We start from the raw sequence: 23,385 nt of genomic DNA on the forward strand, positions 1-23,385 counted from the left end.
TCATTACTCTACAAAATAGAACATAGCAATGTCACCCTAGAGGTCCTGTATCTTTGTGTGATTTCTGTGAATGTCAATTACTGATTTCATGGCCTGTACAAATTGCCTCAGAGTATTTCAAAATATGCCAGGGTGAAATATCTCTGTATCTCATTCCCATTGTGTTGTGTTGTCTTCTCCAGAGCTTGCTGACAGGGTTGATGTACTACCGGCCTGATGACCCTGTGGAGTACTTGGAGGGCTGTCTGAAGAAGGTGAAAGATCTGGGAGGGCCAGATAAAGTCAGATGGGACACCTTTGTGGGACAAGAGAAGAAGTCTTTGACCCCCCTCAATGGGGGCCAGTCTCGGAGGTCCTTCTTCAGAAACGGTAATTAGTGAGGAAGGAATAAGGGGGAAGGTGTGGGGTGGGAGGTTGTAAAGGGGGGCACGCTAATTCCAAATGATGAAGATGGTATATGATGCTGTTGGGGTGAATAAGATATGCAGGACTTGACAATGCCACTAGCCCGCTGGCCCGGAGAGGGTTCACAAAGCCTCCAGGCTAGTGAATTCTCCAATTCAATGGCCTGCTGGGCCAGTAAAAATGTAAGAAGAAATGATGAAAGTGCTGTCATTCTTGGCCTAGTAGTTGAGATAAATGATGAGAATCAGATAAATACCCTCGTTTGTTCGAACGCTGTGAGGTTTGTTTATAATATCAAGTCTAATTGTGCAAAATACAGGGAGCACTCAGCTCCAAAAACAACCGGTTGTTTGCCAGTAAAACGGTAGTGAAGAACGACAGATATGGAGCGGCCAAACATGTACGATGTAATGTTTGTGTGCCCCCTCTGACCTGTGTTATTGTTAGCTCATTACATGATAACATAACATTCCTATACTTAATCATCACTTTGACATGTGCACAATCCCAAGAGCACACGGATCACACAAGGCCTTTGTCCTTCCTTCAAGTCAGTGATATTGTAAGGTGCCCTCAGGTCTAGCAGATAGGGAAGTACTGTAGATGCAAAGTGGTTGTGAGCCGCAATTCATATGGAATCATTTGCTAATCAAAGCAGCTGTCATTGCCTGCCGTTGACCGCGGTGGGTCACAATGGCAGTGTTTTGACTATCTTCTTCTTCTTCTTCTGCATCCTGGCGCCATGTGTTTCATTTCTCTCTAGCTGTTTGTATTTGTATGATGTTGAGTCCATTTTGAATAAAGAGAATAGAAATCACAGAATGACAGTTTGATAGAACAATTTATTCATGGTAGGTCTAATGCTGGTACATACATTATGGTACATACATTATATATAGTAATAAAGACATTCATAGAATTTTACTAGAATTAGCTCTTATGGCATGGCCCAGCAAGTGTAAAGCCACATTAAAATATACTGACTACACAAGCAAGCATGTCATCTTTTGTGTGCTGGTGCATCGGAGGACGGGCTAATTGTAATGCATGGAACTGAATGAGGAACGGTAGGAATGGTATCAAACACCATGGCTGATACCATTCCTACCATTCCTCATTCCGTTCCAATTATTATTCCATTACAATGAGCCCGTCCTCCGATTTCTACCTCCACCAGCCTCACCTGGTGGAGACAGATATTATTTTGTCTGCGCGTTGTGCTTTCCATCTTACAATGTGAGCCTCAACCGCCAGCTGATGCTAAAGTAACTGCAGGTCACTGATGATTCATAAGGTCTGCTCAGTAGGAGCTGCTGCCTCACGTGGTTCTTCACCTAAGTTGTATGTCTCGCATGACTGCAGCATTGTGACGAAATGATGATGGAAATAAATGGGTGTCCAAGAGTTGCCTGTTTTGTCTTCGGTTCCCCTGAGTTAGGCACAGTGCACCTCCATTTCTTCAGTGAATAAATGTGTCACAATGAGAAAGAAACAATACTGTGTGTACAGTAAATGTCAGAATTACATCTTTGCATTTGTGTGCGTTCTGTTACCGCAGTGATGCCGGACAGCCCCAACTTCCCCTACAGGCGGTACGATCGCCTCCCTCCCATCAGCCAGTTCTCCATAGAGAGCGACTCCGACCTGTCGGAGACGGCAGAGCTCATCGACGAGTATGAGGTGTTCGACCCCTCCAGACCCCGACCCAAAGTTATCCTCATCATTGGTAAAAAAAAATTGACAGTGTGTGTGCGTATGTGTGTGTGCGTATGTGTGTGTGTGTGTGCGTGCGTGCGTGCCTGCCTGCCTGGGTGAGTGCGTATGTGTGTGTGTGTGTGTGTGTGTGTGTGTGCCTGCCTCCCTGCCTGCCTGGGTGAGTGCTTGCGTGCGCCCTGTTTATCCCATAGTCATAAGAACAAGGAACAACTCCAGTCAAATACAGAGCTATCAAAAATATATTAGCTAGCAGCAAATTTTCCTTTGTGATTTTATTGATTGTCCTTTTTGATAAAAGGAAATTACAAAAATATGTAACATTTTGTTCAGACCGTCAGATACTTATCCTCTCTTGATCTTATTATCATGATGGGCATGTGCACTTTACAGCACGTCAAATGAATTATCTATTTGAATTAGCATATCAGAGGGATGTTGAATGATAGCATGTTGTACAGTATTCACGTATTCAGTGCAGTGAATCGACCATGCTAATATGGCTACAGTAGCTTTTCCTAATGCCACTTTACCTGTGCTGAAATTCATGATCCCCCCCCCCTCAGTTCCGCTTGTTATGAACACATGACACACTGTGTGGGAGAAAGGCAGGATGGATGCAGTTGTCACCTCCTGTGTGGATCATGACAGACCTGTAGTCTATCAATTTCACACAGTGAAAAGGAGCTAGAGGGAGACGCAATTCGAGGGTTGTATGTTGAGAATCTCTTTCAGATGTCGGACGCTGAGTGTTGTTCGACATCCCTCACTGTTGTTGGGCCAATATGAAGCCATATGGACCATTGTGCCCCCGCTGTCTGTCCTCCCACTTTTCAATGTTGTCTGAGACAACACACATACAGATACACACACACACACACACACACAGATATACACCCCCACACACACATACACACACACACACACACACAAACACTTAGAAACACACAAACAACCACAACCCCTCCCTCTGTAACTCCCTCCAGGCGGCCCCGGCAGTGGTAAGGGCACCCAGAGCACCAAGATCGCCGAGCGCTACGGGTTTCAGTACGTCTCCGTGGGCGAGCTGCTGAGGAAGAAGATGATCCACAACGCAACCAGCAACAGGAAGTGGAGTCTGATCGCAAAAATCATCACCAACGGGGAGCTGGCACCCCAGGTATGAAAGAGAGGGCCCAGGAAGGGAGAGATGGAGGGTGGAAGGGAGAGAGGAGGGAGGAGGGAGGAGGGAGGATGGAGGGGAAGACAAGTCCTGCGTGTCCACACACCTATAGGTCATTAGCACAGCGTGAATGCAACAGGGGACTAATTAGGGACATCTATATCTCAAGCAGGCTGGAGACGGAGGGATGCTTATCCGCCTTATTAGGGTCCTCGTCTGCCAAGTAATGAGTCAGCCTGCGGAGAAATGAGAGCAGACTCCTGTGGTTTTTATTAGGCACGCAACCAGGCTTGTCATCTACCCATCCTCACTTCCATTAAACACCTTAAAAACCCCTTGTTTTCTGTATATGTGTGTGTGTGTGTGTGTGTGTGTGTGTGTGTGTGTTATGCCAAAGTGATTGCTTTATTTAATGCTCTGCTTAGATGGATGGACACCTCTGCACTAAACCTGAACCTATATGCTACATATTTGTTCACTGGGGAGCTAATCACATTTCATTACAGTGGATTACCCTGTTCTGTCCTCCTTTCCTATGTCGTCTTGCAACACATTTAAGCCTTTCTGAAATTGATGAATAGTTTCGTCCCCATTTCTATAGCAGAGAGTCTGCTCAATACCCCGTGCTAAGGCTCTACCATAACCCTCAGACCTCCCCAGTCACCTAAAAGACATCAATTCAGGGGCGCTCAAGTGGCGTAGCACACTAAGGCGCATACCATATTATTGCAAGGTCCCTGGTTCAATTCTGGCCATCGACATATCCTGCATGTAATCCCTCCCCTCTCTCTCTCTCTCCCATCCTTCCTGTCAGTCTCTATTATCTCTTTCCCAATAAAGCAGAAATGCCCTAAAAGCATATTGAAAAAAAAAGAAAAAAAAAGAAGACATCAATGCAGAGCATATTGAGATGATAAGTGGATTCCTCTATCGAACGTTGATGAGAGAAGATGATAATGACGGATTAGACGATGCCATTAGGCTTTTAATCCCAGGCCATATTAGATCTGCACCACCGTGATCAGCCTCGGAGTATGTTGGAGCACGGAAGACCTTGAGGCAATATGAGGGGAAAACAAGACTAGAATTATGATCAACAAGGCAGTATAACATGGTAAATGTAACAGGTACTATGCCTCTCTGTCATGGAAAATGTCATGTGACAACCATATGTATACATAGCAAGTATTTTTGACTGGGTTCATAATGTTTGAAAGTCTGTTAAAAGGCTTTTACTCTGCCAAGGTTGCAGGAAGTGCTATGTTTTTGGACTGTAGCCTCGCTTTCAGCAAAAATGCGATCACATTGGCACAGAGGTTTATGTGGGGGGGGCTTCGTGGATGGATGTTTTTAGTGTCTTTTAGAGGGTGTTATTGGTGACTTAATCTAAGCAGATGTTTTTTATTCTAGGGGTGGGCTGGGAGGGGATAGGTAGTTTTTCACCTCAGAGTTTGGGCGTCCGTAGGGAGAGTTGTTTGATGTCTGGCATTCGGAGCACAGCGTTAAACCTCAGGCCGGACACTAAGGCTTAACTTGTTTACAGGCAGAGCTCAATCATAAAGATGGATTTGACATAAAAGGCTAAGCTATATCTGCCCTGGCCTGCCTGTTGGAAAATAAGAACATTCAGTGGAGGAGAATTACAATTCCATATTCGTTATCGAAGGAAATAAATATGACTTTGGTCATTGATATTTTAGGTTCTTCCATGTACTAAATGATGCATCTCTGGAGAACAGTCTATTACTATGTACTATAATAATAATAATAATTTGCATGCATTTATATGATAGACCACGCCCACAAGCCCAACAGTATGGCCAATCAAGACCATGTTTAAGATATTGGTTAAGACTGTACTCTAGATAACATATGTTGCCTATGATATTGTTATACGGAGATTTCAAGTCTGATAGATACAATAGAGAAAACAACAACATGTGTTTTACAGTGTTACGGCTTATGGGAAAACAAGGTCGATACTGACAGGGGATTTTTACAGTAGAATTATCATGTCCGGGAACTTCCCCACTGTCCTCAGAGGACCGTTTGTGAGTGTTCTAGATTCACTCTTCATGTCTTTGTGTCTGAGTTGATTGATTTTACTATTGACTCAAGTTCCATTGTTGATTGTGTGGCTGTCTCTGTTGTCTGCCTCGCAGGAGACCACCATAACAGAGATCAAACAGAAGATAATGAAGATACCGGATGCTAGTGGCATCGTCATAGACGGGTTCCCTCGCGATGTCGGACAGGCCCTGTCTTTTGAGGATCAGGTGAGCTCTCCTCAAGCCTCCTTCAAAAACAGAGAAGCTGACAAGATTATTAACAGAGAGCTCCAGAGGCTGGTTATTCATCAGGCCCCCGGAACCTGCCCAGATGAGGTGCTTAAAATGAGCCAATTTCACATGCACCAACGGTTGCTTTCATCTTTACAATGTGAATAAAGGGGGCCAGGACCGACAGGACAGGTGATCCTCTGTGGCTCAGTTGGTAGAGCATGGCACTAACAATGCTTAGGTTGTGGGTTTGATTCCTGCTGGGACCATATATACTGAAAAAGAAGTGTATGCACTCGCTGCAATGTAAGTTGCTTTGGATAAAAGCGTCAGCTAAATAGCATATATATACAGTTATATGTCTGTTCGGACTGTGTAACAGATATGAGAGATTCTTTAACCATTCACAACATGTCGCCTCACTCCTCGATCAAGTTGGCGATCAGCTATTCAAGTGCTTTTCCGTTTCGCTGTGTGGTCGCCTCGCTACAGGCACGACGTCCCAGCGATGTTTGCTTGCCGCTTGGTAGCTTTGTTGTGGTTGTTGCTCGTCAGCTAGCGGCAAATTCCTCCTTTCCAGTTGAGTGGCCGATTGTGAGGACGGTCGATTGCATTTAAATGGCGGGGTGTTGTCATTACCACATTTAAGCTCACTTAGCATTTAGCAGCGTTTATACAAGTCCGGGTCAGTAGCGGGAGGCTTTGGCTTGAGAATAAAGGAAGACAGAGCAGACTTTGTCGTGTTCTACTTTTTAAGTCTTCTCTTTTTCTTCAAAATGTGATAGGCCTGCTTTCCCGTTTTCCGATGCTGATGGTAATCGGTGTTTTTTTGTTTTGTTTGTTTGCTGTCGTTTGTTTCCTGTTAGGCTGTTAACTGTCTTGCACAGCATGATAATGTCTTGATAGATGCCCATGTTGCTCTATGAATTAAAAAATTAATAGATGTTGACTGGTTGGCTGCTTTTGCACCTGGGTGTTGAATTGCAAGCAATACAATATGATTATGTTTTTATCTACGGAAATCATTTCTTCACACAACCTCTCACCATCTTATTGTTACTGTGGTTGTTTTTGTACATATTTGTACATATTCTATTGTAGTTCATATTTTTCATGCACTCTTTTTGTATCCATGTCAGATGTTTATGTACGTTGTAAAGACTACCCAGAAACTACAGAGACGACACACTCAGTGATTTCCCCCTGCAGGCACAGAATGACAGCTCATGTAGTGTGATTAAATGCATTTTATTGGCTTTTGGAGAGGAAACCGGCTTGCGGAGAGGCCTGTTGTGAAAAGGTTACCTCTTAAATAAGTGGGAGAGATCGTTAGGCTCTCTATCTCATCATCGCCGCGGTGGCCAGATGTAAATGTCCTCGTAAACAGGGCTTCCGCGACCACTCAGCTCGTTGAATTGGGTCTGTCTGCTTTGCTTGTGAAAGTTAACGAGGCAACAATGGCAATCTCCCGCCCATCCTGTCTGGTCCTTCCTTGTTTCACACCAATTACGGTGCCGAGCATCGCACACAAACAGGCGACAGTGTGGTGAAGTGGCTGGGGAATCAGCCCGGCGACCTGAATATAACAGATTTGAAATCCTTCTTAGATACAAGCTGAGTGAGACAGGAAGCCTCTCCCACCCCCCCTCCCCCCTCCTTCTCCCCTCCCCCCCCACGGTACTGGGTTTTCACTTGTATTAATAGATTATGATAAACTAGGAAGAAAGTGAGATGTAATTATGGGATTTCAATGTTGTGTTTGTTTTTATCTCTGTACAGTATGTGTGCTTCGATGGAGATATGGAGATATGGATTTGGCTCATTTGATTTCTATGTATATCATGTGTTTTGTTGTGGTTATCACAGAGATAAACCAATAACCAAATTCAGTGTCCTATATCTACACTTTATCTAGAAGTCACTCAAATTGATATTATTTCCGGTGTTAGTGGCAACGGTCCGTCTGAACTATCATACTGTACCAGGGGAGGCTGGTGGAGGCAGACAACAGAGGACAGGCTCATTGTAATGCATGGAATGGAATTGTTTGATACCATTCCTCATTCCATTCCATGCATTACAATGAGTCCGTCCTCCGATTTCTACCTCAAACAGCCTCCACTGTACTGTATTCATTGGGAATACATGTGCATGTCAACTATCATATGCTTTGGGAAGTTAATTTGTGAGTGTCTTTCATACGTACAGTATCTTCTGTGAATCTTCCAGCAATGTACTGCATCACGTCTATTTTGTGGTTGCTGCGGTTGTTCTTCTGGCTGGCTTAACGACGATCTGAGTTATGACTGCTGTCTTCATCCAGTTTTCCCTCTCTGCCAGCCGATCACAGTCAGTCAATTGTTTCCCTCTGATAGTGGGCCAAGGCAAACAAAACAAAGAAACTAAATAAATGATTTGTGACTAGTTTGAGTGCATCTGCCAAGGGGAGTATAATGCATTTGCGAGGAAGCTTGTCCAAGTCCTTGCTGTTAATCTAATGCCAGAATCTTCTACCACACAACTCTACCACCACAGATAATGTTCCTCTGAGCTCAAACATCAACCCTTTTTGATAAACTGTAGTGCTAGCTACTAACAAAATTGAGATGATTGGATGCATCTCTCACAGAGCCTCGGTTAGACCATTTGTTAGAGGTAACAGTGAAAGGCATAGCTTGCTACATAAACACCAGCCCATCTTATCACACATCTCACATCTGCTTGCAGTTACACACAGAGTCTCCCAGGGCCCGGAGTGGGTGGTCAGTCAGTGTCATTGCAGAAACAAGGCCAGGATGAGAAAACATAACAGGGATGGGAGCAAGGTAAAGGACAAGGTAGAGTTTACTGTTGGAGAGAGGTTGTTACGGATCTCCACTGTTGTCTTTATGGCCTTGTCCAAGCAACCAATTAGCATAACTCCTCCTCAGTCACTCTTTGATTGGGTCGCTGATGCTCTGGGAATAGTGAAGAGTTACTGCGGCGACAGGATCTCATTATGTGACAACTGGTTATTAAAAAGGGCTTTTCTCCAGCTTACAGACACAGGGACAAAATGGCTCTGAAATACTACAGTGACAGAAAAAATTATGAGCATTGCCAAAAAGCCAGGCGTACCTGGCTGGCTACACTTTTTGTGTCCACTTACAGTATATCATGAACAGTCATGAATTGTTATGAGTGATTCTAATCTTAGCCCATACAGTATATCTACAATTCAGTAGGATATAAATGAAGGTAGATGGTTAATTAAATGGTTGGAAGCTGAGTTTGATGAGTTGCCCTTGAATGAGTCCTATGGTGGTTGTCAGAACATAATGGAGGGGAGAGTCTGAGGCCTGTCAGCTGTGGTGGACCGAGCCTCTCTGTTTCCCTAGACACCCCGTGCAGCTGTTGCGCCCTTTAAAACATCACAACATCCATTTGTGTGCTGCCCTCTGGGACTCAGTACACCTTTTTTAGAACAGTCTTGCTCCCTTGTTGACTTCCCCTCAAGCCCTTCTCCTCCCTTTCCTCTCCTCTGTTTCCATCCCTCCATCCCTTCCCGGCAGTCTCTGGTGACTCCACCCCCTTCCCCCTCCACCACACCCTTCTGCTGTGGAGGAACCACTGCATCATGGGAAGTTGCCAGTTGGCACAAGCTTTGTCATATGTTGGGACTGGATTACAGTTGCACATGCCATGCGAGTATCTTTAGCCTAATTGAAAGTGCAGGCAAATTGCATTAGTTGGCTGGCTTAGTGGCACGGCTCCATGCAACTCTTTGCAAACTGTGCAGTCAATTCAATTTATTTTTTTCTCTAGGAGCAGTCATTTTAGAAATGATGTTTTTTAATTTAATCTTCTAATACTGATCTTTTTGGCCTCTACAAATTAAATGCCAGAGAAAGCATACATTAGGTGTAGATCCAATCAAACACGATCAAATTCCATTTAATTTAAATTTTGAACATGTCATTGTTATGAAAAATGACCAGCTCTTTGGTGAAACCGAATGGATTATCTAATGTGTGTGATGCATCTGATATGTTTATTCTATGTCTCTGGTGAGTCTATCCATGTTCCCTGTTGGGTCTGTGGACGGATGGGTGCTACCTCTCCTCTCTCCGTGTGTAGCTACGTGCTTTGTGAAGGATGCTGAACTTACTTACAGCAGCTGTGGGCATAAATAGCCAGATTGTTACGCTTGGTGGGTTGCCCTGGATCTGTTTTTTTAACTGACAGTCTGTGGTTTTTGGAGAGAGTCTAATTAAAAACATGTTCCCGCTAAAGGGGCCTTAAGAGAAGAAATCTCTGGAACTGCTCCTTCATCGGGTCAACATCCGCCTCTCTGTGTCGTTAATATAGGCTTATGCGTCACCATTTTGAAGAAACATTCAGTCTAAATACACACACTGTAGTTTGTGAAGACACACATTTTACTGAAATGCTAGACTAGACTAGAAACAAAGTTGGGTTTTTTTGGTGAGAAAAATACCACGTTAGTAATATTTGGGAGTAAAAGGGGGAAATACAGAGTGGACTCCAGAAATAGCAAACAGGAGGATAAGCAAGCATACACATCATTTAGTACTCACTCATGCATTACAGTCAACTCACAACACACATAAGTGCTGCTACCTGACACAGTTAGGGCAGAAGTTTGGTAGCTATGGAAACAGAAACTTTGATTTTACAAGTCCCACCACTCAGCTGTGCTGTAAAACAACTTCATTCATGTTCTATTTTTAGCGAAACCCTATTTGTACGAGTCAGCCAGATTAAAAATAGGACGCAGGAGCAACCTCTCCATATGCTGCCTCTATACGCTTCATCTTAACATCAGAGAAGAGACTAGGAAGAAAACAAAAGGTGTTTAAGATGCAGCGACGCGTGAAAAGCAATAGCTTGGCTCTTACTTTCTATAGACCACATACCCCACTGATAATCTGGACGGAACATTGAATGGTGGTGTGCATACCGTGAAGTCTTTCATGTGACAAACAACTGAAGCCTGTTGATAAATTCCTCCTCATGAGCATGTAACCATAGAAACCAAATGATTTCTCTCTCCGTGTAGATATTGGCTTACCAACCAACACCTCAGTCCTCTAACCCAGTGGTATGGAGGCAGCTTCAGTCTAAGTATTGCACCTGGATCCAATCATATTCATGCTGTTTCTCCTCCTCCACCCAGATCTGCACGCCTGACCTGGTGGTGTTCCTGTCCTTAGCCAACCACCGCTTGAAGGAGCGTCTGGAAAAGCGGGCGGAGCAGCAGGGTCGCCCAGACGACAACCCCAAGGCCACTGAGCGCCGCCTGACCAACTTTAAACAGAACACCATCCCCCTGGTCAAGTACTTCCAGGAGAGGGGTCTCATCGTCACGGTATGACTACTACTGTGTGTGTGTGTGTGTGTGTGTGTGTGTGTGTGTGTGTGTGTGTGTGTTTGCGTGTGTGTGTGTGTTTGCGTGTGTGTGTGTGTGTGTGTGTGTGTGTGTACATACATGGGTGTTTTCTAAGGAATTCACGGCTCACCTCTCTCTACTGCACAAACAGTTGCTTATCGCTGAGGTTCTTTATCTCTTCATCGATTTCACAGGCCGAAACCCATGACGATGGTTTGAATGTCGACAAGGGTGTTAATTTGATGCCCTCCGGAGCCTTGTGTGACGTGTGACCGGGATGCTAATGGAGTCGCCTCGCTTTGTTCTCAGAGAACAAAACAGGAACGGCTTGTCAATTCACGTCGTGTTGTCTAGGGCCTATCGATCTGTCTGAGTCCGTGATCATCATTAGCACTGTTCACGCACTGGACAGACCTTTATCACGTCACCACTGAGTTCATTGGATTAGATTAGCGACTTGAGAGGAAACGTCAGAGAATACTTTGTTCCTAGTCTCACTAGACTAGTCACACTCTCTTCATTTAAATGGAAAGTCTGAATGTGAGGATGAGAGGCGGTTCATCCGGTGAATTTTACCAGCACCACGGATTCTGGCAATCGAATAGACGGTTGAGGAGGTGCTTTAAAAGGCAGGGATTTCAACCAGATTTTATTTTAAAACATATAATTGAATGCACTGTGAAATGATGGCATTTTATTTATAACCTCCTCAGCTAAGTCCATGTTTTCATATCGTGCAACGCATGTAAATCGAGTTGTAAACAAGAGCATGTGCAGAAGAGGAGGGTCATCGCGAGCGTTTAGGCCGGCGGACACCAGCTGCCAACTTCCGCCCCCACTTTTCACTTCCTTCCCCCCCAGAATCTCAACCGAGAGATGAAATTCTGGGATCCCAGATTACTTTGTTTCTAATCCCTATCTAAATCAAAATATATAATCTTCTAAACCTAGCTACGTCATAATCCCTATCAGAACCCTACAGTAGAATAACTCCAGTTCCGCTCAAAGTTGGGGAAGCCATTAAAAGTGTAACCAGATGTCTCTCAGAAGTCAGAACCCAATGTTTACTTTCACCTCACTGCACACGCTGACTTTCAGTGCTTTAACCCTTTCCTCTACGGTTCACTGTGCAGTGTTGGAGAGTCAGCGGCCACTGGGTGAAACTGCCATGGAAGTAAACAACACATAATCACACAGAGACACAAGGACAGCACATGGGTGGGTGCTTTAGACCTCACCTTATGGCTGTCGTTAAAATTAAATCATCTCCCTCATCTCCATCTCTGTCTCTGATGTCGTTTCAGTGTCTGTCTCTGTCTATTTTTTTCTGTCTCCGTCTCTCTGTCTCTGTCTCTGTCTCTGTGTGTCTCTCTCTCTCTCTCTCTCTCTCTCTCTCTCTCTTAAAAGTCTTCTGTATATCTCTCTCACATGCACATTACTTGATCTTTGCCTGTGTGTCTACATTGTTATACACCTATGGCCTTGCTTCCGGCATACAAGAATATGAAGTTCATGAAAATGTCATGTCTGTATTGCCGACCCATTTCCCTAAAACATGATCTTCCCCCAGTAACTTGGTTCTGCAATCAGCTCTCCCAGCCAAGACTACAAATTAACCAACCAGGGTCTCTTGTAGCTGGCTGGGTCAAGAAGGGATTGATTTCTTATCAGCAGAGCAAATGTAAATGTAAATGGAAGCAGAGCATGCTTCTTGAGGGTGCCCTCCAAACTAACCTCCTATTACACATTCAGAGTCAATGAGGGGCTTTTGCGAGGCCAAGCTTTTGACACTATTCCTGATTAGGTGCTCTAATCCGCTGGGATGCACAAAGGAGCCTTTCAAAGAGACCATGCTAGCATAATATTAATGTATGTGTATGACAGTTCATAACAAAGTAAGATATGATTGCAAGGCAATTATTTTTCAGTTGGTTATTGTTAACCTCAAAGCCAATATACCTGTACCAGACTCACACGGGGCTACTGATAAACATAGAGCCACAGTGACATTCCCCTTATCATCAGGCTTACGGCTTTTTCTTTTTTTGGCTCTACAGTCCAAAAGTTTAGATTTTAAGTCAAACATGACATGCAAGTGAGGTTAAAGTAGAAAAAGTTTAGATTTGAAGTCAAACATGCTTTTATTTGAGGGTATTTCTGTACACGTTGGCTTCACCCTTTAGAAATGACAACACTTTTTGTACATAGTCCCCCTATTTCAGGGCAAAAATGCTTCACTGTTTCATTAATTATGCAGGTCACTTTGTGTCCTCTCTAATAGATCTTCATGACGAGCACAGACAGCAGGGAAGAGGAGGACTTGGTCCATGTCTCTCCCAGCAGAGAAATGTTTTGAAACAGAGTGTAGCATTCCCCTGCTGCATGGCCTTGGCCATCACAGAGTTGTTACCACAGAGAGGTTGTGGTAGAGGCAAGGACAGCGATGTCCTGTACCTACTACCTATTTAACAAAGAACTGCAGGCTCTGTTTGTCTGCTCAGTAGAGTGCTAGCTAGCTGGAGAAAGAAAAAAGGGAAAAGGAGATTAGATCATGTCGTGTGTAGCTGACACATCTGTTTCAGACCTCCTGGCTACAGCCGTCATCCTCACTCCTGGAATACCTCCCCCACAGACTCTGTGTATTCCCAGCGTTCCCTGTTACATACTGCAGCCGAGTTCAATCTGGCGTAGAAATGATATTATATTAACGCAAGGAGGCTGTGTACTGTATCTAGCGTGGCCATTGCTCAAAGTTCCACATTTTATCACAAAATATGGCAATACATGTGATGAATAGTCATCAAAGCAATGCATACACATTATACAGAACATATGTGGATAATGTATATGTCATTGGTTCACAAGGTGAATGTGTCAAGTTGCCACAACAGGTGTAGCTTCAAAGGATGTCTCAGGATGCTTCTGAACTGACAGGACTTGAAATGAACTGGAACCTTAGCATTTCTACTCCAGTTCTATCACACTTGTGAGTGAGTAAAGTCCATGCTGGTCATTTCAACCAGGCCATGCCTCTTTATTGATAGATTGCCTTTCCTGTGAATATTAGTTACTATTAGTCACTTCCTTTTGCCGTATGACAGCGTTTCAAGGGGGTTCCCTGAATTTCTCGGGGGAACTCTATTACACTGCTTTGAATACATTTCCAACACATGTCAAACACCCACCAATTGTCACGACAACCGTGCAAAAGCTTGACACCTTAAAAATAGGAATAGCTCATTTGTCCACTTATTTTTTAGCCTCTCTCAACAACTTTAGTTACTGTTTGTCACTCTCAAGCTTTATGCCAGGAATGACACTTACATTCATTAGTAGTATTTGCATTTAAATAGTAAAATCACATTGAAAGTATCCTATTTAGATGCTCAGAGCATCTCAAGTGAGACTGCAGTGACATTCATCTGAATAGCTGAAAATTATAGTTTATTTCACTCCCTTACTCCTTAAAGTGTTCAGTGCTTAAATGACATTGGAACATTTAACGTATAATTGAATTTCCAGAGAATATCCTAAATCAATCAAAGAATTAATTACTTAGAATTGGCAGTTAGAGCCACCATAAACTAGTATTTCTACATATTTCTATTTTGACACCCACACAACCGTCAAATTCACAGTAATTACTGTAATAATAATTACTGTGGCTAATAGAATCTATGTATGAGTCATTACATGCCGAGTCTTAAATTCTCATTGCATTTTGAATGTTTTGTTTTGTTGTACAAATCTGTGCGCATAAGCTGGACTCCAATGGTTAAAGCATTTACTACATTATATGATGCATGATCTTAATGTTTTGAGGAGTTAGGACAAATGCTCTGAGATAGGAGAGAAGACCTTTTAATCACACTTAAGGAAAGGTGAGGATTAAGGTTGTCATTAAACGTTCATTTAAGATTAGCGATTATTGTGATTCATCAACAGAATTGTACTCCATTAACTTTATCCCCTCTGAGAGATAATCCAATAAGGGGTAGGCAAAAAGCAAAGTCAGTAAACCAATCGTAGATCAAAAATCAGGAATACTTAAGACTAGGAAAATAGCTGTGACGTATGACACGAAGGTACAAAGACGAACTGGCGCAGAGACAGGGGACACACAGACTAAATACACAGGGAAGGATGATGAGGAACAGGTGAAGCCAATCAGGGCGGGGTAGACAATCACACAGGCGGGAAACACACAAGGGCAGGTGGTGAAGTGTCTGAAACGAGAGACGAAGGTGAGGGACACAAAAAATAAACAGGAAACAAGAAATGAATAACATGAAACAAAGACAAACGTAAACTAAGAAACAGGGCAAGACGTTACACAGGATCCCTCAGTAGAGTGCCTCAGCACTTTCTTGACTAATGAATGCAATAACATTGTACACGTAATTGCTTTTTCTCTGCATTAGAGTTGCAGTGGAAATAAGTCCATTAATTTAACTGCCCGTTCTAGTAGTGCAATAAACAACTCTCGAAGACAATCGCAGCAATGACCCTAGCAGGAATCAACATTTGATAAGTTATTACTGATATCAACACGTGGATATTACACACTGCTGTGCATTCAATTAAGATTGTTATATTGCTGTATTCTCAACTCTCCAGTCAAATTTGGCACGTCCACCATGGTGTTTGCTCAGACAATTACACCAAAAATAATTGTTCACCATTCATTAATGGCAACCACCAATGTAACAATGCCACCCCGTGAAGCTGCCGTTAAGTAACCATATGATGAGACCATCTTTATGGTATAATCTTGTCAGACAATGATCATTCTTATATAACTGTGAGATGTTAATAGATTGGTAGAGAATTGATTAAGATTACTGACATTTCTGCTTTAAACAGGCTCAGCAGGCTGAACATGCTGAGATGCAATTACATGGTTTTATTTGTTGTTGAGAATATATCAATTTCTACTGCCTTTCAGTTCCAATACACACACAGGGGATATGGAATTTCCAATCCTTAAAAATGAAATTGCTTTCTAACTGGTATGGAATTGCTGTTTTTGGATTGTAATGGCAATCCTTAGCAATCTTCTACAGGAAACCTCAACTGATTAGACCAACACACACAGGCACAGGCACACACACACCACATGCATGCACACACGCACACACGCACACGCACACACACACACACACACACACACCACATGTACATGCACACACGCGCGCACGCACACACACACACACACACACACCACATGTACGTGCACACGCATGCACACACGCACGCACACACACACCACATGCATGCACACACGCACGCATGCACACACACACACAGACACACCACATGCACGTGCACACACACTTGCAAGCATCATAGGAAATTGCTGCGGAGGGAGAGATAATTGTTTGTTGTGGCCTCGATTGAAGTTGGCTCATCATTCTAGGAAGTCGGACCAATTTAATTAACGGTCCCATGAGCTTGCTCAGCCCAGGCCTTCATCATTCCCACATGGGCCTTCATGTCATGCAAATGAAGAAAAACAATCTCAATTTGTTTCTCAGAAAGCTGTATACCTAGCTTAATGGCTTGTTGCTCTGGTGTCATACACAAAACCCCAGGTGACACGGTCCTTTCACACACATTTAATGTCACATCTCTGTCAATATGGTCAATATCAGTGCAATATACACTCACCGAACACTTTATTAGGAACACCTGTACACCTTCTCATGGTGGAGGTGGTGTAATGGCGTGGGGAATGTTTTCTTGGCACACTTTGGGCCCGTTAATACCAATCAATCATCGCTTGAATATCACAGCCTATTTGAGTATTGTTGCTGACCATGTGCATCCCTTCATGGCCACAATTTACCCATCTTCTAATGGCTACTTCCTGCATGATAATGCACCATGTCACAAAGCAAAAGTCGTCTCAAACTGGTTTCATGAACATGACAATGAGTTCAGTGTTCTTCAGTGGCCTTCCCAGTAACCGGATCTGAATCCAATAGAACACCTTTGGGATGTGGTAGAACGGGAGATTCACAGCTTGAAAGTGCACCTGAAACATCTGCAGCAATCATGCGATGCATTCATGTCATCATGGACCAGAATCTCAAAGGAATGTTTCCAACATCTTGTGGAATCAATGCCATGAAGAATTGAGGCTGTGTTGAGAGCAAAGGGAGGCCCTACCCAGTATTTGTATAGTGTCCCTAATGAAGTGCTCAGTGAGTGTATAATGTTTGTGAAATCACTCATAAATGTTTTTGTTATTCAAGAAAAAATGCCCCTAGAACCAGTCCCCCCCTCACCCTGTGATGATAAGGTTGACTCCCACTTGTACAGTGTTTCAGCTGATGATGGCAGGCTGTCTTTCCCCAAGTGGGGAAAATTGCTGTTTTACCATAGAAGAGAGCACTTGCGCTAAATAGCTTCAGTCAGTCCCTTACCAAATAAATGGATTACACTGGAGCGGCCCTTAGACACAGAGCATCACTGAGCAACAAGAGCCTATTGAATGATTATAAATTCCTAGTGTTTTTAAGGACCCAGCAACACAGCAAAGCTCCCATAATAACCCCCTCCACCACTCAACTGTGCAACAGGTACTGTACACTAGACAGGATCCAAAGGCTCGGGGGACTCGTCCCCACAACACACATGAGGCACTGGTCTCTTTTTTCGTCTGTTGTCATGGAAACCAGCAGATGGAAGTGGTGGGGGGTCATTCCTATGACTTCCCAGCACTTGTGATTTTTGTCTCCGTGGTTCTACAGTAACCCTGTGAAGTGCCGAGCACAAAGGCATCCCTGCAGGTCACTGATGGAGCAGCGTCAATTATCGACAACCCCCCCCCCCCCCCCCCACCACCCCCCAAATACACTGTATGTATGATCCTAGCAAATCAGGCAACTGCCGTTTCCTCAAGAATTTCAATGGCAGCCATTGAACGCCAGAGGATTAGGTAGGATGAGAAGTGCTTTTCCACTTTACCCCCTTATGCATGACTTAACACTGCAGGTGGATTTCATTTATAAGGGAGGGGGTGTGTGCAAAACCAGGTCAAGAATGTGAAAGAGGCCAATTAAAATGAGGAAATGAACCCCTAACCCAGTGTTTAAGACCCCCCCCCCACACACACACACACACACACACACAGTATTCTGCACTATGCTGTCTCCACAATCCCTCAATCCACAGTCTCCTCCAGAGCGCTGACTAACAATGCCGTAACAGTGATCTGACTCAAAATCAAATTGTTGTAGAGGTCATTTAAAAAAAATTAAAAAGAATAATCATAATTTCTTCTCTTTCAGCTGGATGCAGACAGAGATGAAGAGGAGGTCTTCTATGACATCAGCATGACATTCGATAACAAGCTGTTTCCCAATAAAGAACCTGTTGCTGGTAAGAACAATATAACTGTGTGGCCTGCGGTGGTCCAGTGGTCTAGCACCGCGGCCTACAGTCCACACATACGCCCATGTCTGCTGATATACCCTCTCCTCCTCACGTTCCTGTCTATCCTCACTATCTCTATCCAATAAAATATAGGAGTGCCACACTAAAAAAAGAACCTTGAAAAAAAAGAACGATATAACTCAGAGATAAACAAGGAAACACCTCAGAGGGATTCACACTTTGTTATTGTTATCACACTTGTTTGCTTCTGAAATCCTGGCTTAGGTTATTTGCAGAGATCGGGTAACAACAGGTCTGCCATGCTCTGCCAAATCCTTTATACAATAGATAAGAACCTTATATGTAACCCAATATGTTAAAGGACCTCAACGACATTGAAACTGCTGCATAACAAATCCAATATACAGTATGTTGTATGGAGAGTTTGCAGAGCACCTTGGAACTTGTCCCATCCAAGCAGAGCATTCAGACCTTGAGGTTGTATTAACTGCCAACAGGCTGTAGAGGAAGATTAGGATATGAATTAGGAGAGGGGGAGGCAGTGACTCTCAGATAATGTACGTATTAAAAATGTTCTCTTCCCATCAAGCATCAAACGGAGCCTAGCTTGCGTTGACCTTCACCAACATGGGCATAAATTGAACAGCCAAGCTTTGGTTGACAGCAGAGGTCTACAAATTGATGTGGCCATGAAAGGCCATGAAATCTAAAGCTTTGTACTAGTTGAATAGTATAGGATAGACATATAGAGGAAAAAACGATCGTTGTAACAGCAGAAATACAGTATATTTTCATAAAAACTTCAGTCAAAGTCAAGTTTAATGTCACATACACATGTTTCAGTAGGCTGCAAACGGTACAGTGAAGTTCTTACTTCACAAGCAGCTCTCAACAATGCAATATAAAGGATATCAAAATATCAATCTATCAACAATATAAATATATATAAATATAAAAATTATATATATATATATATATATATATCAAATTAAATCAAAGACAATATCACAAACAAAATGGCAGCAGTGGTAGAAATAAATATATGCAGCATTATGGTGAATGTCAAAGTACCTTAGTTAGTTAGTTAGTTAGTTAGGTGGTAAGATAATTGGATAGGAGGATGAGTTATAGACTGTAAAAACTGTGAGGAACGTTAGTTGTAGTCTTTTGCTAAATATGTATTTATTGGCATCATTAGACAATCCTGAGACAGCCGTTTTCGTCACGTTCTTGAGAGCTGAAGGCCATTTATTTTCCAAAGTGATTTTCAGCAAGCTAAAGAATTTATTCATTCTCAGACGATCATTAACAAATGATCAGTCAGACAGAACAAATTTCCGCTGATGTAGTCTCTCCACTTCAGATTATAGATAACTCCTGTGGAAATGGAATCTCTCACAGGAAATTGTTCTTTGGTCCCTCATCTATTTTGCTTTTCAATGACATAATAGGCTACTGTTCTTTGTGCCAAATTCCATTTACTTGCAGCAATTAAGCACTAACATTACCTAACAATGATGTACTTTAGTCTATAATTTTCTATCACCTGCACTTTTCATAAACCAGTTTGAGTTTGTGCTTGTCAGCTGTTTGATTCATTGCATTAGAGCACAAAGAGACAGTTGTCCTACCTCTACATGTTCTCTAGATGTTTTCAAGATGTTCTTAAGATTTTCTATCAGTGTTTTCTTAATTTTATGGAATCAAAAGCAGGTGTTACCATTATTCTCCCAGTGGGGAGGTGCTGACCATCTGAAAACACATCAACTTAGAGCGGAGCACCACTGTGGTCACTAAATGACTTTTGAAGTGGCTTTGTACACCTTGCATTCCAATAGGCAGACCTGCACAGACTCACTAGGAAACCCATTTGGAAGATGACCTGTCACTCTCATAGATAATATGTCCACAGGTTCGCTTCTCTACCTTCTGGTACCCAGGTGCACAATCTATTGTAGCATTAATACAACTCTCTGCCATCACTTCACCCCAAACCTTTGAAATCTTTGAACATTATCTCTGAGAGGTTTTCTTTCATCAGCAGATTCGTGGAAGATTGCTCTGCGAACAAGGGAGAGAGAGGTACATGAAGCCACAAAGGGGGACAAAGAGAGAGTGTGAATGAGAGAAACCAGCCTGGATCACAGATTAAATTTCTATCATGATTGTCATCTTAATGAGATGCTACAGGATTTTTGTAGCTAATTCTTCATGTTATAATGTTAGTGGATTTCCAATCTCATTAGACCACACAGTCCTCAGGCCCAACAAACTTTAACAAAATAAGCTTTTACACACGGGAGTGGGGAGTTCTGCCCCTCTTTGTCCAATCACGTAATTTCGTGTCTATTTCATTTTTTTGCTTGTGAACACTAATTTTAGTTATAATAATGTACACTCACTGAACACTTTATTAGGAACACTATACTAATACACTGGGTAGGGCCTCCCTTTGCATTACATTTAAGCTTGGTGTAATTGGATGGCTCCGCTCTGTAAAGCTCCCTGTCTGGAGTTTAAACGACCCAAACAAACAAATAACTATATTATTTATCAAACCCCCTGTACGTAGGCTAAATATAGAGCGACCAAGCAGGTGGAGGCACACCACACAAAACATACTCTCATAACCAGCACGATCACGTCACACTGTTTAACTATGGTGGAGTGTAAAACTGCTTTTAAGTCTGGTCCCTTGAACATGTGATGGATGTTTTTGCGTACGTGTGAACCAGCTCTCCTCTCACCTGTCTGAACTAACGCTAGCTTCATAACTAGAAAATAAATCCTGTAGTATCTCTTGAACACACTAAAGAGGGATCAGTGCTATTCTCTCCCTATGCTATCCCAGTGCTCCTCTCCCTGTGCTATCTCAGTGCTCCTCTCCCTGTGCTATCCCAGTGCTCCTCTCCCTGTGCTATCTCAGTGCTCCTCTCCCTGTGCTATCTCAGTGCTCCTCTCCCTATGCTATCCCAGTGCTCCTCTCCCTATGCTATCTCAGTGCTCCTCTCCCTGTGCTATCTCAGTGCTCCTCTCCCTGTGCTATCTCAGTGCTCCTCTCCCTGTGCTATCTCAGTGCTCCTCTCCCTGTGCTATCTCAGTGCTCCTCTCCCTATGCTATCTCAGTGCTCCTCTCCCTGTGCTATCTCAGTGCTCATCTCCCTGTGCTATCTCAGTGCTCCTCTCCCTATGCTATCTCAGTGCTCCTCTCCCTGTGCTATCTCAGTGCTCCTCTCCCTGTGCTATCCCAGTGCTACACCCTCTCTATGCTCTGCCAGAGTTAGCCTCTCCTGGGGCTTGAGACGGGGCCGGCTGCTGCTGGAAGCCATTTTCCCCCGTCCCCGACTGTCACTCTGCGTTTCCTGTCTCTCGACCGTGAGCTGAAGTACAGCTGACGGCCGCAGCCGTCGCGTGACACCCATGGCCTCGCCAGCGAGAAAGCAGAGATGCTTCCACCGTCATCATCTCTCCCCCAATGAATCCACTCCGGCATATCACTGAATCATCCAATCACAGTCCATACATGACTGCATGGGTGCAAAAGGCAAATTTAACTGCAGCCTCTGTTTCTATATGCCTGGTTTAAGCCAAGCGTACAATGACATATTTCCCACTTTTATTTCCGAATGTATTTATATTGCTGTGTATTTGAAGTTATGGCCTTCCTTTAAGTATCTCAGCCCCCCAACGTGACAAGCCGCTCTAGTCCCCAGCCCATGTCTGTAGCTACAGAGCTATGCAGACACAGTACCACAGGGCCTATTACTCACAGCCCATTTATACAGTACACACAAGAGGGGGCTTCTCTGCTAGTGCTTTGGTTCTCTATGCTTCTCTGAATTCAACAATGATGTACAACATGATAGGCTTTATTAGAATGAGAGAAACATTTTAGAAAATTAGATTTTGTATCGGCATTGTGTAGCATCAGTCAAGATTAAATGTCAACATCCAAAAAACTGTAACTGCCTTATTATGAAACATGATCCAATCTAGTGGTAATAATACGCATGGTGTTATTGTTCACAACCAAACAAGCAGTGCATACTGAATTGATTTAAAGGAATAAAAACAAATGATTTTTCATAAATGCATTTTTTTTTTCCATGCTGAGATATCAAAGGAACAGAAACGGAAGGAAAAAAAATCAAAAAGGAAAAATATCAATATCATAGATTTGGGGCAGTTCTGGTTAATGCCTGGAAACCCAATCAACATGATATGAATGGAAACATAGAACAAATACCATTGCCTGTGTTGTTGCTCAAAATGACCTGGGCAAAAACATAAAGGCTTTCTTTTGGATGTTTTCAAAGGTTTGTTAACATAATCCCATTATCCATAATATATTGCATGTGTAGTTGCATCTCCTAGTGAGTCACATGAGCCTTTTCAAGCCACTTTTTTGAAATATGAGAGAGATATGGAAGGAAAGTGGGTCATTTAGTATGAATCACCAGATGTAGCCCGCAGTCTCTGCTTTGGCTCCCCTGACCATACAGCACTCTCTCCCACTGTGTTAAGTGTTTATGGAGCATGTCATTAATGTCTTTCTCTCTCTCTCTGCCTCTCTCTGCAGGCCCTAGTGAACTGGACCTCAGTCTAGTGGGAGATACCAACAGCCTTGCAGATGTTGCCTGCAAATATGAGGATGAGGTAAGCCCTGTCTGAACTTCCTCTCTGATATAACCACCTGTTGGCTCTCTCTCAGAAAACCCCTGACACTTGTGCTTTCATGTGTCATAGCATCACAGGCACAGCCTCTTGTTCCACAGGGAACACTAAACGAATAACAATTCTTATCATACATTCAGAAATACATAATAAGGCGGTGTTAGGCCCATGGCTATTACTGTAATCAAATGTCACACTGGCATTTGAATCACCACAATCATTATAAAGCAAAATATCCTCCTCCCAATTCTTATCCCCCTGCACCTGCCACACTATAATTAATTTGCGAAAGTGATGTCAGAAATGAATGCACATATTCAAATTATCTTTTGAAGAAAGGAGATAGAGAACACAGCCATTTCAAA

The 23,385-nt window shown here is 43.1% G+C and overlaps 1 protein-coding gene across 1 annotated transcript in view; it reads left to right on the forward strand.

Annotated features, from left to right (window-relative positions):
• ak5 (adenylate kinase 5) overlaps positions 1–23,385 on the forward strand; it is a 37,527-nt gene that overhangs the window by 1,183 nt on the left and 12,959 nt on the right. The window contains exons 2-8 of the mRNA XM_083689637.1: positions 183–369; positions 1,964–2,131; positions 3,105–3,277; positions 5,443–5,556; positions 10,736–10,927; positions 18,241–18,331; positions 22,926–23,002. Of these exons, the coding sequence (XP_083545763.1) occupies positions 183–369; positions 1,964–2,131; positions 3,105–3,277; positions 5,443–5,556; positions 10,736–10,927; positions 18,241–18,331; positions 22,926–23,002 (1,002 nt within the window). The remainder of the gene's footprint in view (positions 1–182; positions 370–1,963; positions 2,132–3,104; positions 3,278–5,442; positions 5,557–10,735; positions 10,928–18,240; positions 18,332–22,925; positions 23,003–23,385) is intronic.

The sequence above is a fragment of the Argentina silus genome (genome assembly GCF_951799395.1).
Source record: "Argentina silus genome assembly, chromosome: 18".
NCBI lineage: Eukaryota > Metazoa > Chordata > Actinopteri > Argentiniformes > Argentinidae > Argentina > Argentina silus.